The sequence below is a fragment of the Ananas comosus genome, linkage group 6, assembly GCF_001540865.1.
Source record: "Ananas comosus cultivar F153 linkage group 6, ASM154086v1, whole genome shotgun sequence".
Classification (NCBI taxonomy): Eukaryota; Viridiplantae; Streptophyta; class Magnoliopsida; order Poales; family Bromeliaceae; genus Ananas; species Ananas comosus.
In genome coordinates, this window is record NC_033626.1 from 1550840 (window position 1) to 1570162 (window position 19323).

The window sequence follows — 19323 nt, forward strand, 5'->3', positions numbered from 1 at the left end:
TATATATTATAATATATATTTTAATTATATATAATAATATATAATAATATATATTATGTATTTTAATTATATTTATATAGAGTTTTGGTTATTGGGTCCATTTGCTTGCTCGCAAAATTAAATCAGTAGAATTTTACTCTAATTACTCTCTCTCTCTTGCTCTCTCCTTCACTTGCTCGTATAGTTACTTTCCCTAAATTATTTTTTTTAATATTATAATATCGTATTTATGTATTTATTTTATCTTTTGAACTATTAGACATATTTTTGTATCAAATTTAGATAATATTTTTTAGAAATTAAACTATAGATTACGTGATGTTAAGAATTTCAAACAGCTTGTTTAAAACTCGAGCTCGCTCATATCGAAATTAGGCTCACTTGCGCTCGGCTTGAATTAATTTCAAGCCGAGCTTGAGCCTAAATTTAGGTTCGAAATTAGTTTCAACCCAATCTTGAGCTGAGGTAAGTTTGCTCAAGCTCGGCTCATTTCCACCCCCACTATATACAGATAGCATTGCTCTTTGCAAGATTTTTAGCGGGCTAGAGTCGGTTCGAGATTTACATGAAAATAGTTTGTAGCGTTTAGCTTGAAATTAAAAATGAGCCAGAAAATTCTAGTTTTTTTTTTTGACTCAAAATTAACTAAACTAGTTGGAATTACAGTTTAATAAAATATTAATACTAGCTATTAATTAGTATTGCTACTAGTTTCTTATTGTTGATTCTTTTTATTTCACTCTTAGTATTACTAATTTGTTTAAAAAGAAAAAAAAATTAGAAAGTCATGCTAAAACTTATAAATATTATTTAAATTTGTTTTATATATATATAAATTATTTATATATAATGTTATCTATTCTCAATCTATACCAAGCCAAACATAAGCTAATTGTGGTCAGCTCGTGTTTTGTTCGTTTATCTTTCAAACTTAAAGAAGCGAGCTTGTGATTAAGTTTTTTATTAAATGAGCGAGTTAAATTTGAACCAATTTTGATCTGAACATGAGGTGTCTTGTGAACAGCAAATTGTATTCACAGCCATATAAATTTTAAATTTTGAGCCAGTTTTATCTTGTTTTGTTATCCACACTACTCTTTAAGTTTTACAATTATAGGTTTTTATTCTACTGGAGAAAGATGTTACTCAAAATATTTTGGTATAGTTTTTCGCCTACAATTAACATTATTTCAAACAACATTTTGTATAGAAAAAATAAAAATCCATAAAACTTGCTTGAACTATGGATTATTTGGATTTAGTTACCTAATTTTCTAAAATTTTGATTTTACTATCTAATTTTTCAATTTGTTTAATTTGAGTTAGTCAACAATATTTTGATTTCAAAATTGAAGCTAATCATTACTTCAATGAACTTATAATTGTGAAAATTGTATGAAATATACTAACTAAATATGTAAGAAAATTAAATGGATATTCAAATTTTGTAGTCAAAGTGTCATTAACTAACTCAAATCAAATAAAATTGAAAGATTGGGTGGTAAAATCAAAATTTTGAAAAATTGAATAGTTAGATTTAGATAAGTTCGGTACGTTTTTACCCCAAAAAAATAAAAATACTATGTAATCCTCAATCATAAAAGTTAGTCATATTAAAACAACAATATTATTATATGTGGTGAACTAGAAATTCGGTCAACAATTTCTCCTCACTTACCTAATTGTTTAACATTTATTATTATTATTATTTTTTCTAGAGAGATTGCTGGCATTCAATTATTTTGGTATTCAATTAATTAACATTTATTATCTTCCACCTCACTACCATTAATGATGCATTCTAAGTTTTATATTCACACTAACCTCTCTTTTTTTTATGTTTTCTTAACAGCTATATGCAAAATTTTCTTACTTAATATTCAAATCCACCACATTTCAAATCCGCTTTAATAATAAAATCATATATAGAGATAGATTATTGTTGGCTTATTGGTCTAAAGAGATTAACATTCTACGATCTAGATGGGAGACCAAGTTGGGCTGAATCAATGTCGAAATGATAAGAGACCGAATTGGCTCGAGTCACGTTCGAACTGTCATGAGGCTGGTTAGGCCGAATCACAATCGAGATCCTATGTGCTATATCTGTACGTTTTAAGTGAATTAGTTGCGTATTTCTAACGGCTGGAGTTTTTGTAATTAATGGTTAGCGCAAATGATTCAGCAATTGCAACATTTATATAAACCTAATTATATATTGTTGTATTTTTATATATTTTTTAAAACAAAATGAAAAAAATATGATAATTTGATGATAAATATTTATCCTCTCTAGATATTTTCCATGGTATATCAAGTGGTATTTCACCACTCCACAATCCAACAAAAAGGCCATGACTCTTTCACCCTCTTTATTATTTGATGGGGATACATTGCTTAATTTGGTGGGCCAAATAAGGTACTAGTATTCATAAGTGTTCTTCTCCCTCACAACACCAACATGTGATAGAGGACAAGTGCTTTAAGTTAAAATGTTTTTTTTTCCCTTTTTTTGGGGACCATTTTGCAGGTAAAATTTATGCCTTTCTCATGTTTAGAATAATAACATGAGGATAATTCATGCACAAGGTGACAACAAAGTCACAATTACACAAAGAAAAAAAACAAAGAAAAGGAAAAGAAAAGGTTGCTTGTTTGAATTGTTTGTTTGAGAGTTTAAGCTAAATTGAACTTTTCAACTTGAATTTTATGTGTGTGAGAGTTTTCAATTTGACGAAAAATCGAGCCCGACCGCATCCGATTTGGGTCACGATTGGATCACCCCCACTTACAGGGGGTCAGAAAAGCTCATTGTTCGTAAGCCAACTAGTGTTGTTTAGCTCATTTTGGCTGCCTAAGCTCGCTCGATTAACAAACAAGCTTCCAACAATTGAGCTAAGATTTTGGGGTCGAAATTTTTGGCTCGAATAGTTAAACGAGCCGAGCTCGACCTGAACTTAGCTAAGCTTCTATATGTAATAGATGCGTAATCTAGTTACTATTGTGTTCTCTAAAATAAACCATTGATAGAGTATTTAAAAAGCTCCTCCACACTTCCTATATTAATTTGTAATTGTAATAATACAAAAACGTATAAAACTTACCAGAGCTATAAACCATTTTCAATATGCTTTTCGCTTTGCAAATATTTGATTATGTTATCCACTCTTCCAAATTGTTTGATTCAAATCAAACCTTACTTTAATAAATTTATAGTTGCAAGAAATTATATAAAATATACTAGCTAAATTTGACAAGATAAACGATACAATCAAATTTTAAAGTTAAAAATATTATTAACTAATTCAAATTAAAAAAGTTGATAGATTGAATAGTAAAATTAAAATCTGAAAAAATTGCATAGTCAGATTCAAAACTTTTTTTTACCAACCCACAACATGGAAAAAGGACTGCATGTGATAGACAACGTATGTATTATTATGACCAAAAAGATAAATCCAAGCCAATAATATTAAAATAAAGCTTGTGGGCTCCTTGTAGACATTTTATGGGCGTTAGTTTACAACATCACGTATCTCTCTCTCTCTCTCTCTCTCTCTCTCTCTCCTTATCTTTTGGATTTTTTTTTGCAAATTTGCATAAAAAATTCATAATTTTTGAGCTTTTGTAAAATTTGGTCATCTTTTTTAATTTTGCAGATTGGGGCCGAATTTTTTGCCATCGGACGAAAATACCTTTACTCTTTTTCTTTCTCTCTCTTCTTTTTTTCTCTCTCTCTTTTTTTTTTCTTCATTATTTTCTTCTCGAGGACGCCTCCAGATCGCCCTCCCCATCGCGGACGAGTTCCGTCACCTGCTCCTCCGCGACGCCCTTCCCATCGCCTCCTCCGTCGCGGCCCTCAGCGATGGTACTGAGGGCGGCGCTGCTTCTTCTTCCTCTATCTCCTCCTCCGTCGGCACCGGCAATCCTCAGTGATGGTAACGAGGGCGACGCCGCCTCCTTTTCCTCTTCTCCGCCTTCGCCTTCGAAAAGTAAAAAAAATAAAGAAAAAAATTGTCCCGTTGAAAAACTATTATATATCGTTACTATTATCAGACAAGGCAAAAATCAGAGAAAAATGAAGAAGAAGATAAAGGTTGCACTGTTAAAATTAAATTGCACAATTTTTTAAAAAAATGGCACTATTTAAGGTGAATGTTACACTCTTTAAAATAAAAATTAGCCTCTTTGAAACAAAAATTGCACCATTTCATCCAAACTTGCATTATTTCACTAAATTTTATACCATTTCGCCCAAAATAGCATCATTTCTCCTTCTCCTCCTCTTCCTCTTCCTTCTTTTTTTTTACACCATTACACCATTACAACAAAAATCTCCTAAAAACTGAGCCGGATTCGCCTACGCCGCTGACTCGCCCCATCCCTCCTCTGCCGCCTTCGCCACTCCCGTTCGAGCATGAGAACGAGCACGAGCGCGAGCGCGAGTGATCCCCGTGTCGCGCTTGCCGCCGCGGAGCTTCGCGGTGCACGACGGCGCCGCCTCATCTAGGGCTATGCCTATTCGGCTCGAGAGAGCTGCCGTGGGGACGCAGGAGCTCGATGACGATGACTCTGACGCCGAGGACGTCGTCGTCGGTGTCGGCGGCGGAGGAGGGGGCGGAGGGAGAGGGGCAGGGGGGTCGGCGGGCCGGCAGAAGGGGCAGAGCGCGAGGATCGNGCCCCTCCTGCCGCCTCCTTTTTTTTTTTCTTCGCTATGTTCTTCTACATCGCCCCCTCTGCTGGTCCTGCGACGCCGCCATGCACGGCGCCAACTTCCTCGTCGTCCTCAATGGGGAGGGCGATCTAGAGCGCGTCCTCGAGAAGAAAATAACAAAAGAAAAAAAAGGAGAGAGAGAAGAAAAGAAGAGAGAAAGAAAAGGAATAAGGGTATTTCATCCGACGGCGAAAAATCTGGCTCAAATCTGCAAAATTAAAAAAGGTGGTCCAGTTTTGAAAAAACTCAAAATTTGTAAATTTTTTATGCAAATTGGCCTTTTTTTTTTTGCTAAATTTTTAAAAAATATGTATAAATATTAGCCTTTTTTTATTTTTTCTCTAACTTTTAAAAATTATATTTTATCTTCTTAAAATTTCAGAAATATTTTCAAAGGAGTACGGTGTTAATAGAGAGAGCAAAATGACCAAACTATCCTTACTTCTTTTATAAAAATAAATAACTTTTTAATATATTTCTATCATTTTGTTGGATATTTTAGTATAAATTAAAAAATGGATAGAGTAGTCATCGAACCCTGACAATAGAGGGCTAAATGCAACAACTTGAAATATTGAGAGGGTAAAATATAGATTTTTTTGATAGACAATTTTTTATAGCTTTTTAAGATTTCTTTCTATAGAATAAATTTTTAAAAAATAGAAAAATGAATTTGAAAGTTTTTGAATTAGAACTAGATTATATTTATATTAAAAAATTAAAAATTGATTATAATTAGAATTATGGTTTTATTTATTAAAACAGGGTCAACTGGGAAAAAAAGATCAGTGGAGACATCCTAAAATGAGATCGCTCCATCAGCAATTACATGACTTTGAGATTCACATCGACTGCCATAACGAAAGACAGATAGAGTAGTCCCACGTCTAACGTCTCACATTATTGAGTAGTTTTACGACATGGTAATCTAACACGTCGCTTCTATTCCTTTTTAAACTAAATTTCTAATAATTAACAAGATAAAAATTTATTTACATGCATTATATATGAGTTATTTTTAACAAAAAATGAATTTATTTAAGTGAACTTAGATTAATGAATCAAATATGTCCTAGTACCAAGCCCTACTATTTTGCTATCATGACAAAGAAAGGAATCTTGTGTGGCATATAAAAATGGTTACTTATCAAATTGATGTAACATATTATTTGAACCTTTTATGAGGTATAAATAAATAATAATTTGTTTATTCAAAATTATTATTAGTATCTCATTAGATACCTTGAATCTCACTGCATTAAGTTAAGGTCTTGTGTCATTTAGTCCATCAATTAATTAAAACAATTTGTGGAACATTCCTCACACTCTTGAATAATTCAAGCAAAAATATCATGTAAGGTTGAAAGGGATGTTAGAGAATATTAATGTGTCTAGAGAACTTTTTTCATACGTTTTCCATTATATATACATTCAAATTCAAAGCATAAGGTAAATTCAATTTATATTTATTGTAATTTTTCAAATTATCTGATGTGTTGCTCTCGTGTAATGAGGCATCTTAGTCATCGCCACGCATATATCAACTACAATATTATCACATCAACAAGATCAACTTCTTTAGATCGTGAAATTTGATTGCAATATTGAGTCAAAAATTAACTACGGAGAAAAAACATTATTTGCTTTATTAGCTCATAGAATACATGCAATGAATGAAATTCTAATTTTGAGGTTTCTACATGTCCAATTTATGAAATGTACTCATAAATCAGGCCCAAATGTGGTGTTGCCGTGTTGTCCGCGTAACGATCTTGCTGTTTGTCTACGACGGAATGCGACCACACAAATGAATGCGAACGCGACATTATTAAATATAAAAATAGAGCAGGGCTACTGTACTCTTATGAGAATAGAGTCCTTCGTACTCATAAGTTGTTTTCGATATAGGGGTTTACGAATCGACAATCCACGCTGTTAAACATAACCTAGAGTATTTGAAATTTCTAGAAAATAAATTTTGCAATTTTTCGAAATTATTATAAAGTCCATCAAGCGGGTATACAATGAATGGTCAAAATTGAACGATATCTTAAAAATTGATGATTGGATCCTCCAATTTAAGATCGGAGTTATTGATCTTTATCTAGGTAGTGAATAGAATTTAATTTCTATCAAAAATTCAGCCAATTTCGATTCTTTTACACCATTAAACTAGCAAGTATCTCATACCGGCTGTTAAAAATTATCAATTTTGTGGATCGTAAGGTAAATCATATTGAAAATTTATAAAATTTGATATCTAGAAATTTTAAATATTCTAGATAATGTTTAACGGTATGGATTGTTGATTCGGAAGCTCTATCAACGAAAGCGATTGTACTCATAAGAATATAGTAGCCGGACTTTATAAAAATATATAAACATCGTTTTCTAACCGCTTAAAACTTTAGAGTACAGTGATTGTTTCATATTATATTAAAATAGAAAATCTTGAATTCGAGTCATACTGGCAGTGTTTGGTTAGAGGATAGGAATAAGAATAGGCCCTTATCCCCCTTTATACCCAAACGCTAATTTTTTACCCGAGAACAGTAGTTCTCAGTTACCTATAACAACCAGTTATAACTATTCCCACCAACACTTTTATTTTTTATATAAAACTATCTAATATTTTTCTTATTCCATATTATCTATCCAAACACTTTTTTTTATCCCCGGAAACAACCCAAGTTTCATCCAAATATTATTTTTCTTATCCTCATATTTGTATCTATATCTGTAATAGCTAATTCTTGTTTATTCTTGTTTATATCCTAACCAAATGGTATCTTAGCATTATTATTATTTTTTATTTCTAATAATTTAATTTTGTAGAGTATAATAATTATTTCACAGACATATACGTCAGATCGTACACAAACAGTTGGAATCAAAACTTTTCTGCATACGTTGCTGCACAAAAACCGTCCCCTCAAACACTATGAAAGGAGCCTTTAAATCTCTTTTTTTGAAAGGTGTCAGTGGGGTCGATCTGTGGGTTCAATTTTAATGGGCGTTTTAAGCAACACAATAATTAGAAAAAAATAAAATAAAATAATGTATAGTGGTTGTAGATAGTGGTCCATATGAACCACTCACATGGATGAAAAGGATAGCTTTTAATAAAAAGAATAAAAGAGATGTCCGAGTAGGGATGTTAATGGCTATGAATACCCGAAATTTTATCCGCACCCGAACCCGAATGAAACGGATATATTCGATGGATATAGATATGAATTCGGATATGAATATTAAAAATAGAAACCCGACGGATATGGATTCGGATATGAATTTTGATTGTACCCGACCCGAACCCGAACCCGAACCCGACCCGAACCCGAATTTATTTTATATTATATATATATATATATANATATATATATATATATATATATATATATATATTTGATGTTATATTTGAATTTGTATTTTAAAAATTTAGATTTAATATAATATATTTTGAAATATTGAAAAAAAAATAATTGTTTCGGGTTCAAATTTTCGGATTCGGGTTCGGGTTCGGATTTTTAAAAATCCGCCCCGAATCCGACCCGTTGACATCTCTATATTCGAGACGTGTAGAGCTACCCAAGTAGAGAGAGAGAGAGAGAGAGAGAGAGAGAGAGAGAGAGAGAAGGGATTATTTTTTTATGGTTTGGAATAACTTCTAGAGTAAACTTCAAATACCACCTCCGTGGTTTCACACTTTTTCACTTTAGTATTCTGTTGTTTAAAGTGTGTTAAGTTAGTATCATATAGTTTCATTTTTATCTTTTTGTCAACTTTTTTATTAATATTTCGTTAAATTATATACAAAAAAGCTTCAGATGTCCCATCTAGGTTTATCGAATATTCACTTTTGTACCATTTCGTTTTAACTTTGTCATTGATTTAACGAAAAAAATTAGTGAAATCGATAATAAAAAGATAAAAATAAAACCACAGGGCACTAAATTGATACACTTTAAACTACAGGGTACTAAAGAGATGCCCGAGACGTGTAGAGCTACCCAAGTAGAGAGAGAGAGAGAATTTTTTTTTTTTTTTAGGGTTTGGAATAACTTCTAAGATGGGCTGCTGCTAATAATTGACTCTGCATTTCAAGAAAAAGAAATTGTACCGAACTCAGAAAGAAAGGGTGACTCATTTCACCCCGCATTAATATAAGGAAAAACTTCAAATAGGCTTCTTGTGATTTCGTATTTTCTCACTATAGTACTATGTGGTTTAAAATATATCAAGTTAATATCCTGTTATTTCGCACTTTCTTACTTTAGTAACACGTGGTTTAAAGTGTATCAAGTTAGTACTCTGTGATTTTATTTTTGTATCAAGTTAGTACCCTGTGGTTTCATTTTTCTCTTTTTATTATCTATTTCGGGGTTTTTTTTTGTTAATAAGTGACAAAGTTAAAACTAAAGGGTACTAAAATGAATATTCGATAAATCTAGGTAGGATATCTGAAGTTTTTCGTATATAATTTAACGAAATATTAAACCACGGGATACTAAAGTGAGAAAGTGCGAAACCATAGGATACTAACTTGATCCACTTTAAACCATAAGGTACTTAAGTGAGAAAGTGCGAAACCACATGGTACTAACTTGATACACTTTAAACCACAGGGTACTAAAATGAGAAAGTGCGAAACCACAGGAAAGATATTTGAAGTTTTTCCTTAATATAATGACTCACCTCACTAGCACTAATAACTCGTTGAGTACGAATCACGTTCAAAGAGAATAATTTTATATCAGTTGGGCTGGGATGCTGTCAATAGCAAATGGGTTCCGTTGTCACTCATTTATTTTCAATGATGGAGCCTCCAAATCGACGATTAACACCGTTGAATATGATCTATACCACTTGAAGCATCTAAAAATCAAATTTCATGCTTTTCTGATATTGTTCTCTTATCCATCAAGTGAACACAAAATGAACGGCTGAAAATAAATATTTTTTAAAAAGTGATGATAGGAATCTTGTAATCAAGATCGAGAGTATAGATCTTGTTCTAAATAGTTCAAAGAATTTTCTATCTAAAATTCAATCGATTTGGATATCTTTACACCATTAAACGAAAAAATGCCTCATATAGACCATTAAAATTAAAAATTTTGAAATCCTTTGATCATTAGGTAAATAATGTCGAAAAGATTTGAAATTTGATTTTTAAATACTTCAAGTGGTATAGATTATGTTCAATGGTGCTGATCATCAATTTGGAGGCTCCATCATTGAAAATAAATGAATGACAAAATAACTCGCTTGCTACCGATAGCATTCCAGCTCTACTCTACTCGATATATTAATATAATGACTCAATTCACTAACACTAATGACTCGTTGGATTTAAACCACTGACTCAATGCACTTAACCCTAATTATTAGTAGTGGAGTTTTCCGTGTATCCCATTTAAATCTTAACAGTCTCGCCAGAGTCTCATTCCCAAGCCCAAAATTATTTGGCGATCGCACTTCTTCCTCTCAAACTTGGCTTTGACACTAACTGGCCTAACGATCTAACCTACTTACACTAATAATCCATTGGGCCTAAACCACTTATCCAAAATGCTTTAGTTCAATTATTAATAGTAGAAATTTCTGTTCTTATATTCCTATTTATAATTTTTTTTCCATCCAATATGGAATTATTAAGGTGTCACGGTTAAAGTGTGTTGCTTTTTTTTTTTTGGGAGCATTTTTCTAAATAAGCGTATGAACTTTTAATTTTGACAAATATATTTTTTAAACTTCATCATGTAATTCAAAAAATTCCATTTCTCAATCAAAATTACCAACTATACAATCTTTTTGATTGCTTGCATTGCATATAATTTTGAAGAGCTTTAAAATACAAAGAAATCTATTTGTCTTATTCTTACCTCAGAAGAGCATTTGACAAATTAAAAATTTAAAGTACTTATGCTGTAACAAAAATCAGATAAGAAATTCTAAAATGAAAAGGCATGCAGAAGTTGTAGTTCGATTATTCTACTTTCGCCATAAGAGAAACTATCGCAGGGATTTTAGGATAATGCTTCTTCTGATAGTACTACTCAAACAATACTTCATTCAACAGCTCTACACCGTGTCAAACAAGCTCTTATATTTGGCTACTTCTCTCTCATATTAATGCTTTTATGGAACTTCGATACCCATTTCGTGTATTTGTTTCAGCCAAAGTGTAGAGTGTTAAACTTTCTAAAAATTAAATTCGTGCCTTCTGTCGTGATTTCGATATTCAAGCGTGGATTGTAGACGGCGATTCTTACTTGTGGTTCGTCCTCTTTTACGATCTACAATAGAGTGAGACGTCTCGAATCTATTTCCTTATCTCCGGAGATGAAATCACCATAGAAAATTAGGATTATAAGTAAATCGGGACTCTCGTATGTTACATATATTTATATATAACCTAATATAAGGATGTTAAATTATGTTCGTCCATCAAAAATATGTCTAGATTTATCCTAACCGTTGGATCGACCGTATCTTTATAGTTCGTCTTAAATAGATATATGGCCATGTTGGCCACATCCTAACCGTCTCTCGTATTAATGCTTCTATAGAACTTCGATACGCATTTTTGTGTTTGTTTCAGCCAAAATGTAAAGAGGTGAAGTGGTTTTCGACTGTTTCCATTATTTGTTTCATCATAAATTCACATTCGATCGAAACTCAAACACCCCAAAGACAATTATAGAAAATAATAATAATAATAATAATAATAAAATAATAATCACACTTCTAGCTTTTATGTTATTTATTTTTTGCCGTACAAACAGCAAAACTATACTAATAAATAAATAGTGAAAAAAGTAACTTTTACCTAAACTTTAATTCCTTCCAAACTTTATTTTAATTTGATCTTCACCTCTGGTGAAGCAAAAAGGCCCATAGGGCACTCTCCCTCCCCCCGTCACGGCGCACTTATTTTATTCTATCCAATTTAATTTTATATATCAAACGGGATCATTCAACAACACCTTATGTTTTCTAATGTCACATACTCCAGAACAAAACTCTGAAGTAATTTTAATGATTTTTCCTTTTCTTTTTTTCTTTTTTTTATTTTTTTTGAAGAAAGATTTGAAACAGTAGCAAAGTTTCTTTTAAAAAGCTCAACTTACACACTAATTACTAACAAAGCTCAACTTGTGGGCATGCATGCAATTATGCAAATACTAACTTTGCTGAAAATTTTGTGCAATATCACTCACATGCTTGCATGGGTTACAGATGCAAATGAATCCAAAATATTTCTCTGAGGCTTAAGTGTAAACATTGGTAAATATTTACTGGAATATGCAACATCAGGAACAAAGTGGAAACCAAATTGTAACAACAAATTTATCAGAAAAGCCGGAGTTCGACAACGCCACAAACAGAGTGTCAACTTGACCAGCATTCTCATCCGAAATCAAATTTCCTATACACCCAATGTTAAATTTATGAGTCCGTAGAGCAAAGGATAAGTCGATTCTCGTATTTTCCAAATAACAAGAAGCACATCTACCATGTTACAGAAATGAAGTAGCAGATTGAATACAGGAAAAATTAAAAAAAAAAAAAGAAAAAAAAGGAAAAATTTACGGGCGAACCTGTATAACTCGAGTATGTATGTTGTCTTTCTTTCAGACTCCCACAAATTAAAACACATTAAGAAGATAACAGTGCTTATACCGGCACGACTGATTAAGTATCAACTGGTTTTAGGCAACTGCGGCAAAAGAGCGATGGAGTGTCGAAGGGTGAAATCCAGGTCCAGTCCCAAGCATGGGCAGTTCCTGATGGACAACAATGAAATAAGTGTTTTGGGGCATAATCATCAGTTCAGGATTCAAGTTAAACTCCGGCAAAATATAAAGATATAGCACTAATAAAAGTACAAAGTTCTTATATAATCATATTCTATATTTCATCAACTTACAGATAACAAAAGTTAAGAACGTGACGGATGATTGATTTTGGTAATAAATTATGTATAAAATATTAGATTACCGAATAAGCCGCCATAGTTATCTATTATTGTCTGTCAGTATTTATACATTAGTGAATTGTTGAGAGAAACATTCAGAGAACCAAAAAATTGCCGATAATTCATGAGTTTTCACGATATCGGGAAATAAACAGTACAACATGGTTTCAGTCGGACCTGTCTGGTGCTGACTCATTAGTCTTGCGTTTGGGGCTCGCTCTTCCTTTTCAGCCTTGATCTATTTTCTCTTGAGAAGCGCCTGTCCTGCTCAAATGAAACTTCTGAATTGGTATCAGTCCATGGAGTGTGCTTGGAAGGAACAACAATTTCGAGAGGTGGATCAATAATCCATCTGCACCAAACCCAGAAGAAAGATGAGTATTAATACAGTGTGTATAGCACACACCGAGCATCAACGAACTACGAACGACGTTTTATGGCCGAAACTACATGATTGGAGCGAATCATCATTACCACATAAAAGCATTATTTCTCAATCCATAAAGAGTATTATAACACATTTATAAACAATAAGCTCGATCAATTGAGAACGAAAGGAAAAGAGACGCAAGGGGAACGAAAGAAAAGATAAGCATATACGCAACTTTTCTGGGTTGACAGTGAACATAATTGGAAGTATACTAGAACTTCCACCGGCGAAGGAAAAAGATAAAAAGTCTATCTAAGACAATGGAAAGCTGTAGCAACTTCAAGCATTTATGAATGAAGACAGAAGCTGAAACCTACCACTTTGAAGAACCTTCATTCTGATATGCCATTGTATATAACCAGTGATTCTAGTTGAGTGACAAAAACATGCACCACTACCTTCCAAAATTGACCTAATATGAAGAAGAAAAAAGAGAAAAAGGACGTATAGATAGCAGCATTTTCTGGGAAGTCTTAGCATACCAGTACCAAAAATTCCTACATTAGCTTGACTTATTTCCAGTACCTTGTTTAACCAGCCACCAGACCAAGTTCAATGAGAAAATATCATGAACCGTCCATGAGGTGAATCTTTGTACTTCAGATATCAATATACACTAATCCGCGATAGAATAACCAAATTGGTAAAGCAAATCTGCATATAGGTGACATATTTAAGTCTTATACATTTTGAATGAAGTGTTCTTGGTAACATCAGAGTAATAAACAGCCCGACCAGTGGAGATCATCGACCCTCCACTTACTTACAAAATCACATGTATGATTAGGATTTCAGTTGAAACAAGCACCTGGTATGAATTGTCACCGTAGTTGTGAGTGCCAATGCATGGTTAAAGCTTATAATGCAATCAACTATTATGTACATCTATTTACACACGGACCCACGTCAACTAGATAAATATATAAGCCAATAAATATCACGCATGTTCAACATAGATGTCATGCATATCACACATCGTGACAAATGACATAAGTAATAGCAATGCAGAAAAGCTGCAGTAAGGTGTTAAAATCCTCAACCCGGCTAAGAGGATTTCAGTATTTTGGCTACACTTTTATATCTGTTCAGCAGTAGGCAGCACATAATCATTCTTGGTTACAACCTGTTTTATTTATCTCCAAGACTCGAAGTGGGATTAGAAAATGCGGAAGGTTTGATGCACATTAAGCCAAATTGGAACAAACTGGTTTGACATTTGGATTCGACGACATATGGATTCGACAGACTAGCAAAGCAAATCCTTCTCATACACTTACAGCAATATACAATGTACATAAGTTTTCAAAAACAGCTGGAAAGTTTCGGCAGTAATGAAAACACACAACTCATATCGTACGCTACATGCAGTCAGATGCCACAAAGCAAGCAATTAAAACAGAGAAAACAACTCGCAATGACACAAGAGTCGTAGACAGTCGAGTCGACCCAAGGACCTTGAGAGCCTGTGACACCGATAATTGCTAGTCTTTACATGCCACAGAGTCCCACGATGGTTGGCATTTTGTGGAACCGCACAAGCGAATACATAGAATCAATTTAGCACAGCTGCTATTAGCTAGCAACCCTACCCATTACCCAGTGATTTCATTTGGATTTCAAAGTTTATCGTCCACTTCACATTTCACCCAACACCCTTATAGTAAGCCTAAAATTCATTGGGCTGGGTCTGGGCACACACTAGTCATATCAATCTCACCTAGTTACTGCTTTACAACTTGTCAGTAATATAAATGTTCGTATAACATGATCTAATGAAGCCAAAGTAGCTTCGACCATAACACTCTTTATCTTATCGGGAGCTCTAAGTGTATAAAAACCTACAGTAATACTTCCTTTGGGATCCCACATGATCTCCCAAATCAGGCTGCGGAGAAAAGAGATTGCATAAGAACAACCAACCTTGGTTTCATAAGACTAGTAACGCAGTCGCAATATATAACCTTACAGAGTAAACCGTATCTATTAAACATGATTCAAACCACCCGTGGAAGCTTTTCACTCCAAAATGAACAAAGAAGCAGAGACAAACTAGCACATTTTGGATCAAAGAAACTGAAAGTGGCATTTAAGTCAAGTACGTCGCAAGTCGATTTCCTCTGAACTTGATTTCTGCACAGTTGTTCGTTTTACCAAAAAACCTAGCTTACACGGAAACTAACTTTCCATCACTTCCATCATCTGCTCTAGCATAATTCGCCAACTTCCGATACTTTTTGAAAGTGAGGCAGCTTTCTTATGGGCTTTTCCTAATAGATTGCACTTTCCAGTAAATTCTTTTAAGCGTTCGGTTCGATGGAGAGCATTCTAATGAGATAACTTAAGAACTAAGCAAACAAAAATATGCCACATAGCAAGAATTTCCTAACATCACAGCTGTAGCGAATCTGCAAGCAAATTAATACAACTAATGGTGGTTGGACGACATTCACACGATAATATGACAATATGATATTCTCCATGTGATTCGCAATAATCACAAATATAAGAATAGTCGGTTGTCTAACTTCCGAAATTAAATTTCTTTTCATATAATTATATAAAACATTCAGTAAAAATGTATGTAGATCCCCCTAAACTATAGGCCGTTTTGATATACACCCCCCACCTATTTTCCAATAGGTATCGATCATTAAGGCGAAATAGTGTTAAAAACAGGAATCACTGTTAGATCTAACAAAATGCCCAATTGAATTGATGAAAGTACCATAAACCAATTAAAATTAAAAGTTGAGGGGCTACCAATTGAAACCAAAACAGTTGAGGGGTCGATTCCAAAAAAGGCCTATAGTTGAGGGTGACCACACACATTTTTACCAGATGATTTTATTACATGACATCTATGTAGCTAAACAAACTATGAATATAACAATGGAAGTAAGTAACAGGTATAATAAGCTTATTTTGCGCGCGGGAAAGAATCAAGAATCATCACAGTGGCCGAAAACATCGCAAGAGGAGGGTTCATAATCTAACCCTGGAGGGAACTTGCTATCGGATCGGGCCTCGACACGGAGCCACCACAGGAGAACCTTCTTCCCGCAATTCCCCAGCGGCTCGACGAAGGACGCATCCTTCACCAGCGCGAGCGGGCTCTCGATCTCCTCCCCGTTCTCCCCGACCGCGTCGAGGTCCCGAGCCCACTCGGGCTTCCCCTCGGCCTCCTTCCACAGCAGCCTGGAATTAAGCACGAACCCGGCCCACTCCAGGTTGCGCGGCAGCACGGTGGCCCCCTCCCCGACGAGGGTGGCGCTCCGGTCGGCGTACGGCAGGGAATTGAACGTGTGCCAGCCGGCCAGCTGGCCCGAGGAGTTGCACGCGGGGCCCTGGATCGGCAGCGGGAGGTTCTGCCGCTCCTCCTCGCTCAGCGGCTGCTGCTGCGCCGCCGGGTCGGCGCTCCCGGAGTGCGCGAGGATGCCGACCGACACCGCGCCCATCCACCTCACCTTCTGCACCTCGTCGAAGAGCTCCATGCTGTGCACGTTGCTGTCGTCGGCGAACACGACGATGCCGTCCATCCTCCGCATCCGGATCACCCTAGGCGCAAACAATTCGATTAGAATTTCGATCAGATCTAGAGAGAATGAATGCGGCAGAATTGGATGGGATTGGAGTGGCACCGGAGGGCGAGGAGGCGCATGCGGTTCTCGGTGAGGTGGCGCTCGGACCACTCGGGGGGCATGAGCTCGGGGAAGGGGAGGTGGAGGAAGGGGAGGCGGGAGCGGGCGAGGAGGGCGGCGGTGGCGTTGGAGAGGCCACCGGCCTCGACGACGATCCAGGTGAGGGGGAAGGGGGAGTTGCGGAGGGAGTGGACGAGGCCGGTGAGGTGGAGGGCCTGGAAGGTTCTGGAGTAGGTGGGGGTGACGACGATGAGGGGGCGGGGGCTCTTGGCGCCGTACCACCGCCGCTGCTCGCGCTGGACCCGCTCCATGATGTGGTGCGCGCGCATCACCTCCGCCGGGTCGGGGTGCGGCCACGGCCGGATCCGGATTTCCCGTGCCGCCCCACCACCACGTGGCTCCTGCGCCGAGAGCGCCGCCGCCGACGCGGCGGACGCGGCGCCGAGAGGAGTTGAGGAGCGCCGGAGGGGGCCGGGACGAGGGAAGGAGAGGGTTAGGGTTTCGGTGTGGTGGTCGTCCGTCGTCTCGTCGTGGTGGTGGTGGTGGTGCGGAGGATGGGGGAGGAGGCGGAGTAGAGGGTGGAGGTGGAGAAGAGGAGGAAGAAGACGAGGCGGGAGAAGCGGAAGCCGAGGAGGAGGCTGACGGCGCAGCAGAGGCCGTGGAGGATGAGCCAGAAAGCCGAGGCGGACGACGACTTCAGCGGGCCGTCTGCACTCCCCCCCGAGCCCCCGCCGTCTGCACTGCCGGCAGCACCGCCCGCAGACGGCGCCGAGGCGGCAGACGGCCGGAACGCCGACGCCCGCCGCACGCCCTGGCCCTGCAGCAGCGAGAGCTTCATCTTTCCTTCCTTCCCCCCTCTATTTCGTCGGTTCTCCAATTTCTACTCTTTCTTTCCTTCTTCTATTCGGTTCTCCAATTTCTACTCTCTCTCTTTATTCGGTGGTCAACCACTTGGGAAGAAATAGCAGGAAAGGTAGAGGGGGTGGGTCGAGTTATAAATAATAATAAATAAATTAATGTGAATAATAATAATATAATAATAATAATAATGAGAGAGGGTGGGTGAAGTGAGGTTTAAGAAAATGGGGTGGGGGTAAATGGGTCGTCAAATTGAAGGGACGAGAGAGAGAGAGAGAGAGAGAGAAAAGTGGAAAAAACAACAAAAACAAAAAACAAAAAAAGAAAGAAAAAAGGGTGAAGTGTTTTTACATTTTACGCGGAGTGAAATCGGGGAAACAGGGGAGTTGTCGGAATTGGACCGAGTTGTGTAACGGGGATATGTCATTGTTTGAGTTAATTGCACATAGATCCCTGCAAACATAGTAATTATAAATATATTTTTATAAAATTTATTTTTTTTAAATATGTTTCTGTCGTTAGAAATCGTTAGAAAATTTTAATTATTTATAAATTAAATACTTAATCTTGATTAATTTATAAAATAACTTGATATTTTTATCCCTCTTAAATACTTTTGTAGGAACAATATATAAAAGTTGAATTTTATAGAAATATATTTATAATTTATTATATTTGTAGGAACATTTATGTATTTAATCCTTTTTGTTGGTCAAAATTTTACAGAAGCCCACAGAATTTCTCTAAATTTGCAATTTGACCCGGTAATAAAAGTGTCACAGAGCTATCCTGTTGTCTGAGTCAATTATTTATCACAGGACACAATAAAAATTTATATGATTGGAAGTTAGAAATTTAATTTCTTTTTTTACTTTTTGAAAGATTATATATGTTACGTATTTAAGACGATTAATTTTATTCTGAAAAAATAACTTGACGGTTGAGTATGGTATCCTATCTAGATATTTAACCACACTTCTCATCAAATAATATATTTTCCTTTAGAGATAATTTATCTTATTTCAAAAAAATAATGTAAAGAACAAATATGGTATCCATTTTAAATATTTTATCACACTTCTTATCTATTAAATACTATACACTTTTAATATATATATATATATAGCAGGGCTGCTGTGCTCTAAGGAGCATGGAGGCCTTCGTGCTCCTGAGCCATTTTCGATGATGTAATTTCCGAATCGACGATCGGCTCCATTAAACTTGATTTAGCGTATCTGAAGTTTCTAGAAAATAATTTTTACGATTTTTCGATATCATTTACCTAGCAATCGAAAGGATTCAAAATCAATAATTTTTAACGACTGAAAATAAAAATTCTATAAAAAGTGGTGATATAATACTAAAATTTTCGATCAGAAATATTGATCTTGTTATAGATAGTATAAAAAATTTTGTATCAAACTTTCATCTGATTTGAATACTTCTATACCGTTAAACTTGAAAACGGCAGGTATCAACCATTAAAAATTATTGATTTTGAATCATTTTGATCACTAGGTAAATGATATCAAAAAATCGCAAAAATTATTTTCTAGAAACTTCAAATATGCTAGATCAAGTCTAACGGAGCCGATCGTCAATTCGGAAATTCCATCATCGAAAACGGCCGTGCTCCTGAGAGCATAGCAACCCTGCTCATATATATATATATATATATATATATATATATATATAAAAATAT

General features: G+C 35.7%; 1 protein-coding gene across 1 annotated transcript; it reads right to left on the minus strand.

The window, feature by feature from the left end:
• LOC109711644 (probable glucuronosyltransferase Os06g0687900) lies at window positions 12178-17759 on the minus strand. The gene is given in 5 exon segments (XM_020234789.1): window positions 12178-12504; window positions 12873-13047; window positions 16120-16680; window positions 16764-17134; window positions 17137-17759. Coding segments are annotated over 4 exon segments (1554 nt in total). The 5' UTR covers window positions 17602-17759; the 3' UTR covers window positions 12178-12504; window positions 12873-12890.